Below are 15,941 nucleotides of genomic sequence, written 5' to 3'. Positions count from 1 at the left end.
ACACGTTTACCTATGTAACAAACCTGCGCGTCCTGCACATGTATCCCAGAACTTAAAATAAAGTTTAAAATAAATAAACAAATAAATAAATAGTGGTAATGGTCGCACAACTCTTTGAATATACTAAAACCACTGCATTTTACATTTTAAAAGGATGAACTTTATGGTATGTAAATTATATCTCAATAAAGGATTTTCTTTAACGAATCTCTGATCAGACACAATGGTATAGACTCCTTTCTTCTTGCTCTTCCCGACTAAGTATAAACCTAGAAATAACACATGAGGCAATCAAAGGAGAACTCTGAAAGGTGGTAAGAGGAAAGTAAACTGTTTTGTAACCCTAGGATTGGAGGAATAAGACAATGGCAGGACATCTTACGTATCTCTACCAAACAGAAGAAGCCAACCCAGGCCTAGCGTGTCCCAGTCCCCAAACTAACAACAGAAGGCAGCCAAGGTAGGCTCTCTCATCTCCCAGATCAAACAGAAGTTTCACTAACAACACAGGGAAAGCCCAGAACCATGAGCAGGGGATAGACAGCCACAATGATAATAAGCAGTCAGGGAAAGCACTTTCCTTCACTCCTGGCCCTGACTCCCTTCCCCTAAAGAGAGATACTGGTAAGTAGGCATCACCAGCAAGAGAGACCCCATCACAATAAGCAGGCTGGCCTGGGAAGACTTTGTCCCCACAGGCCTGAGGCTCTCCTATACAACCAAGAGATATTGAGGTGTCCAGCCAGTACCAGCAAGAGGCAGCTCGCTGTATCAAGTGACCTCGGCAGACATTTTGTTTCTATGGGCTTAAGAATTCCCTCCCCAATCCAGAAACACTGGGGTAGTCAGAGGACACCAGTAAGAGGGACTCGACCATAACAAGCAGTCTGGCCCAGGGAGCCTCTTTGTCCTCATGAGTCAGAATCTCTCATGTACTCCCCAGTGACATGAGGGCAGTGAAATGGCACCAATAGCGAACATTGTGCCACAAAAAGTAGCCTGGTCCAGCAAAACCTCTTTGTCCCTGTAGCCTGAGAGTACCCTCCCCCACCAAGAGACATCACACAGCTCAGCCTGGGGAATGCTTTCGGCCACCTCAGGCAGCACCAGTGGGAGCTCTAGTGCTGCCTGAGGTGACAGAAAGGCTTTATTTAATGGCCCCAGCATTAAATAAACAAACAAAACCAAATAACCAAGAAAATCAAAATAACACTGGAAAGGCTCTGAAAATTAAACTGCCACTGGAACAACAGCCTACAAAATTAGACTATGGTCTACACACTAACTCTAAACACAAAAACTAACATAACAGCCAAAATGTCCAGGATATAGTAAAAAAGCACCCATCACACCAAGAACCAGAAAAGATCACAACTTGAATGACAAAAAGACAATTAACTGATGCCAACACAGACATGAATCAGATGTCAGAATTATCTGTAAAGATTTTAAAGCAGCTACCTTAAAAATACATCAAATCATAAATTATCTTGAAACAAATGAAAAATAGAAATATCAGCACAGAAATATGTTATAAATCAAACAGAAATTATAAAACTAAAAAATAAAATATCCAAAATTAAAATCTCACAGGATGGTTTCAATAGTAGAGTGAAAATGGCATATAGCATAGAATCAGTGAACTTGAGGTGAAATCAGTAGAATTTACCCAATCTGAACAACAGAGAGAAAATAAATTAAAATATAAAGAAAAGAACATTGGGGACCCACAGGAGATCCATAGACCATAACAAAAGATTCACTATTCATATCACTGGAGTCCCAGAAAAGAGAAGAGGAAAAGGGGAACTGAAAGAATATTCAAAGAAATAATGGCTAAAACACTCCCAAAGTTGGTGAAGCACCAAACATATTCAAAAAGTTGAGTGAATCTCATACTGACTAAACTCAAAGAAATTTACATTAAGATACATTATAATTAAACATCTGAAAATTAAAAACAAAGAAGTCTTGAAAGAAGCCAGAGAGAAACATTTTACCTACAGGAAAACACCAATTCAAATGAAGATTGGCTGAAGGAAGCTGTTTAAACAGAAAAGAAATTATAAAAGAAGCAACACTGGAGCATCAGAGGCAAAACAAAAATGCAAATCCAAGTCATCCTCAGTCTACTACTCAAACACTTCTCCAGTCCAATAGCTGGTGTCCTGATGTCAATTGGCTCTAAACCTCTTCCCAGGGCAATATTCTTCACCCTTATTCCAACAGTCTTTAAGATTGCTTAAAACTTCTCTGTCCTTGAAGCTTACTGCTTGCCTGATCTGCAACCTTTAGTTGCCAGGATAGGGTGAGGAGGGACCAGAAGGCACTGTCAGAATTAACTCTTTTTTTCAACACAAAACTTAATCTGAGTATGACCCTAACAGAGAAGTTGAGTCCTAGGGCCCTCTCTCCTAGTATTTCCTTTTCTATGAGAAAAAAATACATCATACAAGGGCAAGCCCAAAGGCACAATAATTAATATTTGTTCTCACTGTAACAAATGGAAAACAAGCTCAACCCTCTCTCACAAGCAGTTATTTAACTACTTAAAGAAAACTGTGTTTTATCAAAGGTAAATATGATATCCATTTCCCTTATCTTCTGAGTACAAGGGCCTATTAAAACACCACTACATTAAAGCTATCAACAGTAATTATGAATAAACAAAAAAACCTAAAATATAAATACCTTCCCATGGTTGATATCCTCAAACTAATCTAACAGAGTCCTCAAAAAAAACACTGCCATGTTTTGAAAAGAATACTACATTGGTAATCAGGAGACCTGAGGCTTATCTTAGCTCTGTCACTAAGTGGTGACCTTAAGCAAATCCTCTAACTTCTCTGAGCCTTGGTCTCCCACCTGTAAAGTGATCTTAGGTCCCTCCTGGCTCTAAACTTCTAGGCATGGTAAACCAACAAAAAATGTGAAATACATACATCTGCCACTAGATGGCATAACACTAATATTGCTGATCTGAAAAGCAGACCAAAATCTCCTCCAAGACAGATTACCTTGTTAAGAAAACTACACCAGTTTAAATTATGCCAATTTAAACTAAGCCTCAATAACTCGTCTGCTGGCAAAGAACTCCCGGCTACTTCAGAAACACTTTTATTTTGTATGATGTAGAATGAGAAACCTCTTTCTGAACTAGTTACAGTTATCATGAAACAAACTGAAAATTTACGAAGACATGCTTATTATATAATTCTGAGAAAGTAAGTTTACAACAAAGGAGGGGTTGAAGGAGGTGGCAGAGACGTGGGGCAGGAAAGAACATAGGTGGAGGGACAGAAGGGAGAAAAAAAAAAGCTGTGTTTTGGCAATTTCTGCAGTATTATCTATGCCTATCAATGTATTATAAAAATGTATTACCATTGTACCACAGAATATTTAGCCTCCCTTGATAATTCAGCAGAGAAAACACTGCCACATTAAAATTTCAGACAAATTTCTTGGAACCAGCTTTAAAAACATTAATATATTGGTACTATCTATAAAACATTGATCCTTTCAGAATAAAAAGACAACTGAAAATTTAAAACGCAATTCTCTACTATGACTTAACTATCACTTTCACTATGTTTAAGTTATATTTACATTTTCCTCCAATTGAAGATAAAACTAGTACATAGCAAGTGCTTAGTTTTAGCATAGATTTTTTAAATACAACCTTTTTAAACTAGGGAGGAAAGTTATTGATTGAAAAACAAGGCCGGACGCGGTGGCTCAAGCCTGTAATCCCAGCACTTTAGGAGGCCAAGACGGGCGGATCACGAGGTCAGGAAATCAAGATCATCCTGGCTAACCCGGTGAAACCCCGTCTCTACTAAAAAAATACAAAAAAAACTAGCCAGGCGAGCTGGTGGGCCCTGTAGTCCCAGGTACTCGGGAGGCTGAGGCAGGAAAATGGCGTAAACCCGGGAGGCGGAGCTTACAGTGAGCCGACATCCGGCCACTGCACTCCAGCCTAAAAAAAAAAGAAAAGAAAAGAAAAACAGCAAAGGCTATTATGTTAATCTTCCTTAAACGAGAAATTCGTATCTGTTGCATAATGCAACTGGACATGATACACATAAATTTCTCATTAAAACTCATTCAATGTGTCCCTATCAATGTATTCCCTAACCCTAAGTCAATGAACCAGAAGATACCAAAATCCTTAGTTCTCCAGCAACCTGTGCCTTCAAAATCAATGCGGCCTTTCTCGTTACAGAAATACAGGTGACAAATTTCTTCTTCCCAAATACAGTTTAAACATGTCCCCAGCGTACAATGCTCTCCTCTCCACAAATTTCTGGTTTTTTCCCATCTCTAACTTCCTATCTGCAACTCAAAGTTCACCTTGGAGCATCTACACCACAGATAATCCAAGCCATGTGTTTTCTGCTCAACTCTTCTCAAATGCAAACTTCCTATCCTGCAAAAAGAATTACAGATTGTTTATCTGTCCAAACAAGTTATGAGGCTGGTTACAATACACTTTACTACCAGCTGTTTTCCTTAACATTTCAATCTCCTGAAGACAATCATTTCCTTCTCCCAACAGATAAAACAGAGTATTTCTCAAAATCCCAATGCTGTTTGTACCCCCTATTAAGCATTTCTATAAACACAGCAAATGAATCATGACCAAATTGGGATTTTTCTATTATTTCTACAAAATCTGTATCTTCTCTCCCTCCATTCTGTATCTCAGAGAATGGCACGTTATCCATCTAAGCATTCAGTGTCTCCATTAGGAATATGTTCCTCTGTATATGACAGAAAACCTAAAACATTAATAGCTTAAACAAGATAAAAGTTTATTTCCTTTCATATAAAAGATGTCTCAAAGACAACATTCAGGATTAATGTTAGATCTAAGGTCTCAAAGATCCAGCTTCTTCAGGTTCATCACTCCACCATCTACAGGTTTAGACCCTTGTTCTCATGGTTTAATATGTCTGCTGGAGCTCCAAACATCACATCCATGTTTCAAGTAGAAATCAAGAAAGAAGGAAGGAAGGAAGCTGGGCACAGTGGTTCATGCCTGTAATCCCAAGCACTTTGGGAGGCTGAGGCAGGAGGATCACTTGAGCCCAGGAGTTCCAGTCCAGCCTGGGCAACATGGCAAAACCCCATCTCTAAAAAATTAGCTAGGTGTGGTGGCACACACCTGTGGTCCCAGCTACTCAGGAGGCTGAGGTGGCAGAATTGCTTGAGCCTACAAGGTGAAGGCTGCAGTGAGCCAAAATTGCTCCACTGCACTCCAGCCTGGGCAACAGAGCAAGACCCTATGCTCCCTGCACAAAGAAAAAAAGAAGAAAAGGAAGAAGAGGAGAAGAAGAAAGGAGGAGGGAGAGAAGAAGGAGAAGGAAGAGAAGGAGGAGGAAGGTATAGAATATTTTAAGGAGAATTTCTAGAAGAACAATTTCACTTACATATCACTTGCCAAAGCCTTGTCACATGACTACACCCAACAGCAAGGGAGTCTCTTAGTCTCTTAGACAATTGCCCTGCTAAAAAACAAGAGTTTTATTTCTAAAGGAGAAAAAATAGTATTAGGAGGCAACTGGCCATTTCTACCAGAGTCTGCTCTTAGTCTGATAGGTGCCAACACATCATGTAGAACCATCTGTTAACCAAGAACACAGCAGACTGCCCAGGAATAAAACCATGGGTGTGGGGTTGTGAAAGGAATCACAGTATAGAAAGAGCCTCTTGTGGCCAGGCGAGGTGGCTCACACCTATAATCTCAGCACTTTGGGAGGCCAAGGGAGATGGATCACCTGAGATCAGGAGTTCGAAACCAGCCTGGCTAACATGGTGAAACCCCGTCTCTGCTAAAAGTACAAAAATTAGCAGGATGTGGTGGCATGTGCCTGTAATCCCAGCTACTTGGGAGGCTAAGGCAGGAGAATCGTTTGAACCTGGCAGGCGGAGGTTGCAGTGAGCTGAGATCGCATTACTGCCCTCCAGCCTAGGCGACAAGAGCAAGACTTTGACTCTAAAAAATAAAAAAATAAATAAATTTTTAAAAAAGAGCCTCTTGCTTGCTCAATGTACATGTGTTTTCAGTACTTCCATTTTGCCCAATCCCAGGTATATGGCTTCTATTTGATGATGTAATACTGCTATGCATGCTCATGTCACTGGTATCCAGTATTTAGAAATTTGTTCTCTATCACGTATAACAACAAAGCCAGTAGCTTTTTCAGAGAAGATACAGTTAGCTCTAAAATGAAGGATCCTTCACTGTGATTCTCCTCCTGTCAGAGCCTGCCACAAATTCCACATAGCAACCAGATGGCAGTCTTTATGGATTGTTGAGTCAAGAGGTTGGAGCAGTACACTTAAAATTTAGTATATCCTGACTTCAAACCCAGAGAGACCCACCAGTTACTGTACTTCTTTTTGGTAGCAATGAACATAAGATGCAGTAGTTTATCTTCCACTTCAGAAAGGACATCCCAATATATCCCAAAATACTGTTACCTCAGAAACTTCACTAAGGTGTCAAGTCCTCCAATTTTTTATGGACTTCATGTCCCATCATCAGCTGTGTCTTTAGCATCTTTACAAAGGATCTAAGCTGCCTACTAGTTCACTATCATAATGTCCTATCAATCAGCATGATGTCATCACTATAGGGGACCAGGATGATGTACTGTGGGATAGTGAGATGAACAAAATCCCTACAGAGCCAAAATGCTGACCTAACCATGGAGGCAATATGATGACAGTGTACTGCATTGCTGGGTATTTCTGATGTTCTCTGTTAATTAGATTCAGTAAGGCAGTTGATAGATCAATAGTTAACTACCAAGTACCAGGTTCTGTTTCTAGAAAAGAGACCACATGTGGAAAAAAAGATACAACTGGAAGGGTAGAAGAAGCTTATGATAATACATCATCATTCTCCAAAAGGTATCTATCTTCTGCATAGGTAAAACAAGAGTCAGCAGGCTGAACCTTTCAAGTCTTTAATATGGCACTAATCTCAGATTCAGGATGTAAGACTGCTTTGGTAAAAAGAACTTCAGGGGGTTACACTTGGCTCTTCCTACCATAAAGTTCATTAACTCATGGATATGGGAACTAATTTGGGGATTCTTCCATTTGTTGAGTATATTTATTCCAAACATGCAGTAAGAAACAAGATATAATCACAGTACGAATTCATGGATTGTGAAATAATTTCAAGTCAAAGCTCCATTCCATGCCTGATTTCCATAAGCTCCCATCTGCCTCATGGAGCACAATGGTATCCTCAGTCACTGGGAATTATCATTAGCTCAGGTTCCAATAACTCCTGAAAGGTTTGAGTATTTGCCTTCTGATGAACAGTTATGCTTGTAAATAACAAAAGACCCCTTTCTTTAGGGAAGGTTATGAAGAAAATTAATTGTGCTTACCCATGATATTATCACAAGGTCCTTCCATAAAGGAAGGTATGCTGCCTCTTTTTTTCTTCAAGGAGTTCTAGATCTGTAAAGTAATAAAGCTATAGGTATTAGACATTATGGAGACCTAAAATCAATCCTACATTCATTAGACCTAAAGTGTTCTGTTTTCATTTGTTCAGTTCCAGTATCTAGATCAAGACCTTAGTGAGCTACTCTTCCACGTCAGTCCTAGGAACCCCTTAATCAATTTGCATACTATATTAAGCAAGCCTATCTTGTGTCTGATGGTTACGTTCTGTTACTTGCGGTCGGGCACGCTGGCTCACGCCTGTAATCCCAGAACTTTGGGATGCCAAGGCAGGCAGATCACAAGGTCAAAAGATCGAGACCATCCTGGCCAACATGGTGAAACCCCATCTCTACTAAAAATACAAAAATTAGCTGGGCGTGGTGGCATGTGCCTGTAGTCCCAGCTATTCGGGATGCTGAAGCAGGAGAATTGCTTGAACCTGGGAGGCAGAGGTTGCAGTGAGCTGAGATCCTATCACTGCACTTCAGCTTGGCAACAGAGCGAGACTTTGTCTCCAAAAAAAAAAAAAAAGTTCTGTTACTTGCCTCTGCCATTCCAGGATTCCACTACATTCAGAAAGCTCATTTTGTAGCAGCATCTCTTACATTCATGCCAAGGCCAGAGAAGACAGCCACTAGAGTACTTTTTAAGGATGCTAGCGTTTCTCTCACTGTTGTATTTTCTTAAAGGTAGTAGAGAACACCTATCTTGGGGATGTACTTACAGAGTAAGGAAGCCAGCTGCACAAAATAAGTCCACCTCAACATTCTTAACTCCCCAAGTCTGCCATCTCAACTTTACTCAATGGAGGTCACCACCAAATCCACATGTCAGTCAAACAAACAAGCAGACAATTAGAACCAGTCCTAGCTGCTTGAGCAAGAACCAAATCTAAAATCTGTCATAGATGAATCTACATTAATAGATTCAGCCCAAACTAAAATTAGGTTCCTCCTTTCCTGGTCCAACATCTCTTTGAATTTGATTTCATATCAATTGCATAGGTTTTTGCTAACATAAACTAGTAAAATTCTTGCAATTCTTTTGATGCATAAAACTTGTCTTTCATCATAAAGTTGGCCCCTTGAACTTCCTGGGATCTGACTCTAGCTACTGGTCTACAGGCCAGAAGGTGGTGGGAATCAGCTATCACTCAACAAGCTGAAGTCATTACAGCATCTTTAAGGATCACTCAAAGGAAGAGGGGTTACTTCTGCTGGCAAGGGAGGCTCAGTACAAACCACAGGTTAAGAATACCTGGAGTCATTCAAATGGTTCCATGTCATGATTCCAATTCCTGGAATCTTACTCTTTCCCAATCAATAACCCAATTTACACCTATGAAATCTGATGAAGCTCTGAGTTCACTCTGCACTGAACGCAGTTTAATAACTTGTTGGATCAGACTCCGTACCTTAGACTGTAACAGTCCTGGAGTCGTAAGACATAAAAGACTCTTTTAAGCCAATCACCAAATTCCTTAGTACTCTAACCATAACTTTAGCCAAGATTTAAAAATTTAGCCCTGTGGTTTAAATTTACTTTAAACCAGAATTTCTCAAACTAAACACTATTGACATTTTGGGCCAGGTAACTCTTTGTTGTCGTGGTGGGGAGGGGACAATCCTGTGCAGCAGCGTTCTTGGTCTCTACTCACTAGATACCAGTAGCACCCTGCTCCCCCAGTTCTGATAACTAAATATGCCACCAGACATTTCCAAATATGCCTTGGAGAGCAAAATCACCCCAGATTGAGAACCACTGCTTTAAACTCTACAGTGGAGTTAAAAACAGCCAATTGGCCAGGCGCGGTGGCTCACACCTGTAATCCCAACACTTTGGGAGTCCGAGGCAGGCGGATCATGAGGTCAGGAGATCCAGACCATCCTGGCTAACACGGTGAAACCCCGTCTCTACTAAAAATACAAAAAATTAGTCGAGCGTGGTGGCACACACCTGTAGTCCCAGCTACTCAGGAGGCTAAGGCAAGATAATCGCTTTAACCTGGGAGGTGGAGGTTGCAGTGAGCTGAGATAGCACCACTGCACTCCAGCCTGGGCGACAGAGCAAGACTCCGTCTAAAACAAAAAACAAACAAACAAACAAACAAACAAAAACAGCCAGTCCTCTCATATCTTTACTTTCCTAAATGGATCATCCATTAGTTCAGCAAAGCTTTGCCTCCAACAGGTACTTCCATCCCAGGTAACCACAAATCAAAAACAGTAGGTGCCATGAACTGGTTACCAGCGACCCTTCTAGATTCCTTGAGGATTTGTTACCCAAAACAGTTTTACACCAATTTAATGGTCCAGGATCAGAATCCACTCCAGGTAGTTTAAGCAAAAAGGGGGTTTAAGATAAGAATCAGATGCTCACAAAATCATTGGAAAAAGTAGAGAGGCAGGGTTCAGAGTGACTGAACTCCTAGAAACAACTCCTAGCCCACAGAACCATTCTGCCTCAGCCATAATCACAAAAGCTGGTACCATCATTGTAGGAAGCTGGCAAGCCAGGAAGCTCCTGTAGAAGCTGCAGAATTAGAAAGCCACTGCTAAATGAGAAAGTTGCCCCACAAACTATTAGCTCAGAACCATTCTACTTTTCTCATAATCTAAGCCCACAGCCTTCCTCTCTCCCCAGGTGGTTCACTTCCAAATCAAAGTGCATCCGAAGGGTGGAACCTAAATCATGTCCAGAAAACAAAGCAGCCTACAGGAAAAAAAAAAAAAAAATTTACTAGCCAAGAAGACTATTAGGCACTCTCATGTTTTTCATTGTCATCTTAAAAATTGGTATTCTCCAAGAGATGTAACCTATCAATTATTGCACTGTTGCATTTTTAACCTATCAATAATGCGGTTTCCTGAGCCTGGATTACTGGAATATAGATTCCAAACTAAGGTTAATGTCACCTTGTAGCAACCTCTTTGTGTAATCATCTGGACTTCCATAAAGGAAAATCCTCTGCATCAGTAACAACCAAGGTGGGAGGATCACTTGAGCCCAGGAGGTCAAGGCTGCAGTGAGCCATGACCATTCCACTGCACTCCAGCCTGGGTGACACAGCAAGACCTTGACTCAAAAAAACAAACAAAAAACCACGTACCTCTTGTGATTCTGAACCGCAACACTCTCCCACACTTACTACAACGAATCCTTATCATTTCTTGCCCAGACTACTGCAATACCTTCATAACTGCTCTCCCTGACTTCGCTTGTTGTCCACTTCATTTTCCCGAAAGTACCAGAATTTATATAGCATGTTACTCCACTTGACTTCTCATCACATTCAGAATAATGACTGAATTTCCATCTGACTTACCAAATGCTCATCTATGTCCTTAAGAGTGCTCTAGTTTCAACAACCTGTTTACAGCTCCCCAAATAAGTCAAGTCCATTCAAACTCATTTACCTTCTTTTAAGTATACTGTCCCTTCTGTGGACATTCTCCTCTTTAATCTCACCTCCGTTTCTCCCATTACCAGGTTAACATTTACACATTTCAAAGTGTCATCTCTTTTTAGGAATGTTTCCTGACACCTTATTCCCCTAGACTAAGAGTGGTCCTTCCCTATGCTTCCATAATATCTTACTCAAAATCCTTAAGGGAGGAAATGCAAACAGTTATGTAATCTTCTCCAATAGGACTTAACTCTAAGACATAAAAGAAAAAAATAAAAATGATTCTAAGAGAAGGCTGAGAGATTATTTCATTCTGTTGTTGAAAGATCTAAATCATTTAGAAACTTTCTTTTTCCTTACACTGAGTCAAAATCTTTTTGAAGTACTCTCACCAACTGATGTTACCTGACATAAGAAAAAATGCATCTATTCCTTCTTTAACATGATAGTGATAGCTTCTCAGCTGTTTGAAGGCCATAATCATGATTCGCCAATCCTCTCTAACGTAACTAGTTTTCCCATCTTAGACTGCTCTAATCCTTAATAGTGTTCAACTAAAGTGAAACAATTTAAAGAATGTAGAAGAATTAGTTGAGAGTAAGAACTTCTAAAAGGATTAAAAAGTAGAAAGAGGGCTGGGTGCAGTGGCTCACGCCTGTAATCCCAGCACTTTGGGAGGCCAAGGCGGGTGGATCACTTGAGGTCAAGAGTTCGAGACCAGCCTGGCCAACATGATGAAACCCTGTCTCTACTAAAAATACAAAAACTAGCCGGGTGTGGTGGCAGGCTCTGGTAATCCCAGCTACTCATGAGGCTGAGGCAGGAGAATCGCTTGACCCCAGGAGGCAGAGGGTGCAGTGAGCTGAGATTGCACCACTGCACACCAGCCTAGGCGGCAAAGGGAGAATCTGTCTCAAAAAAAAAAAAAAAAAAAAAAGGACAAAGGGATAAAAAGTGGAACTCATCTCAGGAAAATGCAAAGATTTAACTTATATAAATAATTGCCTAAATGAATATTTTTAAAAATCATAACAAATAATACAGGGGCTAAAAATACAAAGTAAACCACTTTCCTTGTCTTTTATAGTAGGTAATCAATGGATAGTACACATTTGATAATTCAAGAAATAGAGGTTTAATGTAATAAAGTATTCTCTAGACTGACAACATTAAATATTAACATGGCAAACAGATACCAGGAGGTAGAAGGAGAAGATTACTATTAAAAATACAAAATTCCCCATCCTTCATATTGGAGAACTAACAGATGCTGTCTGAAGTTGTCCAATATATTCATTGCTCATAAAGCATCCAGCAACAGAACAAAAACTGACTGAAAAGAGGTCAGTCTTATTTTGTAGGACTGAGTGTGCAAGAAGATTATTTCTTTTTTCTTGGAAAGGAGACTTTTTACTTTATGTTTTCCAGTTTAATGACTGTTTTGTTTACAAAAAACAAAAACAAAACACACATACAAGTAGCTTAATAAAACAGTTACCAATGCTATAACATGGTAGAAAACAAGTAGAAAATCTGTGATTACATACTTAAGACAATAAAAAGCAAATAACCCCTGACAACTTTAAGTAGTTTCTTCTATTAGTTCTAAAGTATCATTGCTATAAAATCACAAAATGTTCACTGCTACAAGTCAGAGATGATGAGATGCCTCTATCAGAGGCCAAAATGTGCTGCTACTTCCTGATAATTTTATGAGAGAAAAAAACTCTAAGCCTTGGAGAGGTATTACTCTATTTTATAAAAATCAGTGAAGGGAAGGATAACCTCTGTATTAGTCTGTTCTCACGCTGCTAATAAAGACATAACCAAGACTGCTTAATTTATTTAAAAAAAAAAAAAAAAAAGAAGAAGTTTAATGGACTAACAGTTCCACACGGCTGGGGAGGCCTCACAATAATGGTGGAAGGCAAATGAGGAGCAAAGTCACATCTTTTTTTTGTTTTTCCTTTGAGACAGAGTCTCACTCTGTCACCCAGGCTGGAGTGCAGTGACACAATCTCAGCTCACTGCAACCTCCGCCTCCCGAGGGTTCAAGCAATTCTCCTGCCTCAGCCTCCCGAGTAGCTGGGATTACAGGCGTGTACCACCATGCCCGGTTAATTTTTGTATTTTTAGTAGAGACAGGGTTTCACCATATTGGCCAGGCTAGTCTCAAACTCCTGACCTCATATGATCCACCTGCCTTGGCTTCCCAAAGTGCTGGGATTACAGGCGTGAGCCACCATGCCAGGCTGCAGTCACATCTCACATGGCAGCAGGCAAGCGAGTGTGTGCAGGGGAACTCCCCTTTATAAAAGCATCAGATCCCGTGAGACTTATTCACTATCACAAGAATAGCATGGGAAAGACCCACCCCCGACCATGATTCAATTACCTCCCACTAGATCCCTCCCATGACACGTGGGAATTATGGGAGCTAAAATTCAAGCTAAGATTTGGGTGGGGACACAGCCAAACCCTTCCACCCCGGCCCCTCCCAAATCTCATGACCTCACATTTCCCAACCAATTATGCCTTCCCAACAGTCCCCCAAAGTCTTAACTCATTTCAGCATTAACTCAAAGGTCCACAGTCCGAAGTCTCATCCAAGACAAGTCCCTTCCACCTATGAGCCTGTGAAATCAAAAGGAAGTTAGTTACTTCCTAGATACAATGGAGAGTCTACAGCCACACCACCCTGAACATGCCCAATCTCATCTAGATACAACAGAGGTACAGGCATTGGGTTAACACATCATTCTAAATGTGAGAAATTGGCCAAAACAAAAGAGTTACAGGCCCCATGCAAGTCTCACATCCACCAGGGCAGTCATTAAACCTTAAAGTTCCAAAATGATCCCCTTTGACTCCATGTCTCACATCCAGGTCATGCTGATGCAAGAGTTGGGCTCCCACAGCCCTGGGCAGCTCCATTCCTGTGGCTTTGCAGGGTATAGCCCTGCTCCTGGCTGCTTTCATGGGCTGCTGTTGAGTGTCTGTGGCTTTTCCAAGTGCATGTTGCAAGCTGTCAGTGGATCTACCTTTCTGGGGTCTGGAGGATGGTGGCCCTCTTCTCATAGCTCCATTAGGCAGTGCCCCAGAGGGGACTCTATGTGGGGGCTCTGACCTCACATTTCCCTGGTGCACTGCCCTAGCAGAGGTTCTCCATGAGGACTCCACCCCTGCAGCAAACTTCTGCCTGGACATCCAGGAGTTTCCATGCATCCTCTGAAATCTAGGTAGAGGTTCAACAAACCTCAATTCTTGATTTCTGTGCACCCACAGGCTCAACACCATGTGGAAGCTGCCAAGGCTCAGGGTTTGCACCCTCTGAAGCCATGGCCTGGGCTGTACCTTGGCCCCTTTTAGCCGTGGCTGGAGTGGCTGGATGCAGGACACTAAGTCCCTAGGCTGTATACAGCAGGGGGGCCCTAGGCCTGGCCCAGGAAACCATTTTTTTTCTCCTAGGCCTCTGGATCTGTGATGGGAGGGACTGCCTTAAAGGTCTCTGACATGCCCTGGAGACATTTTCCCCATTGTTTTGGTGATTAACATTTGGCTCCTGGTTACTTATGCAAATTTATGCAGCCAGCTTGAATTTCTCTCCAGAAAATAGGGTTTTCTTTTCTACTGCATTGTCAGGCTGCAAATTTTCCAAACTTCTATGCTCTGCTTCTTCTTGAACTCTCTGCCGCTTAGAAATTTCTTCCACCAAATACCCTAAATCATCTCTTTCTGGTTCAAAGTTCCACAGACCTCTAGGGCAGGGGCAAAATGCCACCAGTCTCTTTGCATAGCAAGAGTGACCTTTACTTCAGTTTCCAACAAGTTCCTCATTGCCATCTGAGACCACCTCAGCCTGGACTTTATTGTCCATATCACTATCAGCATTTTGGTCAAAGCCATTCAACAAGTCTCTAGGAAGTTCCAGATTTTCCCACCTCTTCCTGTCTTCTTCTGAGCCCTCTAAACTGTTCCAACCTCTGCCTGTTACTCAGTTCCAAAGATGCTCCCACATTTTTAAGTATCTTTACATAGTGCCCCCCTACCACAGTACCACTTTACTGTTTTAGTCAGTTCTGATGCTGCTAATAAAGACATACCAGAGACTGGGTAATTTACAAAGGAAAGAAGTTTAACAGACTCACAGTTCCATATGGCTCAAGAGGCCTCACAATCATGGCGGAAGACAAAGGAGATGCAAAGGAACATCTTACATGGCAGCAGGCAAGAGAGCATGTGCAGGGGTACTCCCCTTTCTAAAACCATCAGATCTCATAAGACTTATTCCCTATCATGAGAACAGCATGGGAAAAACCCACCCCTGCCCTGCCAGCCCATGATTCAATTACCTCCCACGGGGTCCCTCTGATGACACATGGGAATTATGGCAGCTACAATTCAAGATGAGATTTAGGTGGAGACACAGTCAAATGATACCTCCAATCATTCTAGATTCTTGTTCATTAACATTTACAGCACATACAACAAATCTGTTAAATAGACCTATAGCTTCTATTGATAAATTCTCATGTGAGTTCATCCCTCTTTCCACCACCACTCCCTTAGGCCTTCATAATTTCTTGCCTGACTTGGTATCCCTACCTCCTGTTTCTTACCCTGTACATTGCTACCAAAATAATCATTCTAACATGCAAATTTGAAATCATACTCACATTTAAAGCGCAACAATGGCTTCCCACTATCTATAATTTAAAGTTCAAAGTCCTTGACATGACATTCAAAGCCTTTAATGATGTGGCTCCAGTTTAACTTCTCTGGCCTCATAGTTTGACACTTCGCCCTCTCCCCATATATACCCTATACTGTGGCCCCACCAAAACTACTTGCAATTCTTTCAACTGGTCATTCATTCTTAGGCTCCCACATACATATTTGTGTTCCTCTCTCTTCTTCCTAGAAAGCCCTTTATTTAATTCCTCACTTGGCACCTCCTATTTCTCACAGATAAAACACAGGAATCACCTCTTCTAGAAAGCCTTCTTTCACCTCTTCTCTTTCCTGTCAGATTGGGTTAAGCTTCTATTCCTCTGTGTTCTCCATAGTGTCC

General features: G+C 41.2%; 1 protein-coding gene across 7 annotated transcripts in view; it reads right to left on the bottom strand.

Moving 5' to 3' along the window:
• LOC105488765 (SET binding factor 2) overlaps positions 1-15,941 on the bottom strand; it is a 547,946-nt gene that overhangs the window by 464,547 nt on the left and 67,458 nt on the right. The window contains exon 1 of one of the 7 annotated variants that reach the window (XM_011753167.2): positions 7,404-7,926. The exons of the other annotated variants lie outside the window; for them this stretch is intronic. Coding sequence (XP_011751469.2) covers positions 7,404-7,431 — 28 coding nt within the window. The 5' untranslated portion in view covers positions 7,432-7,926. Of the gene's footprint in view, positions 1-7,403; positions 7,927-15,941 lie in introns of those variants that run through there. 7 annotated transcript variants of the gene reach the window in all.

This window comes from Macaca nemestrina, chromosome 12 (assembly GCF_043159975.1).
Source record: "Macaca nemestrina isolate mMacNem1 chromosome 12, mMacNem.hap1, whole genome shotgun sequence".
Classification (NCBI taxonomy): domain Eukaryota; kingdom Metazoa; phylum Chordata; class Mammalia; order Primates; family Cercopithecidae; genus Macaca; species Macaca nemestrina.
This window is presented reverse-complemented; position numbering and strand designations above follow the sequence as displayed.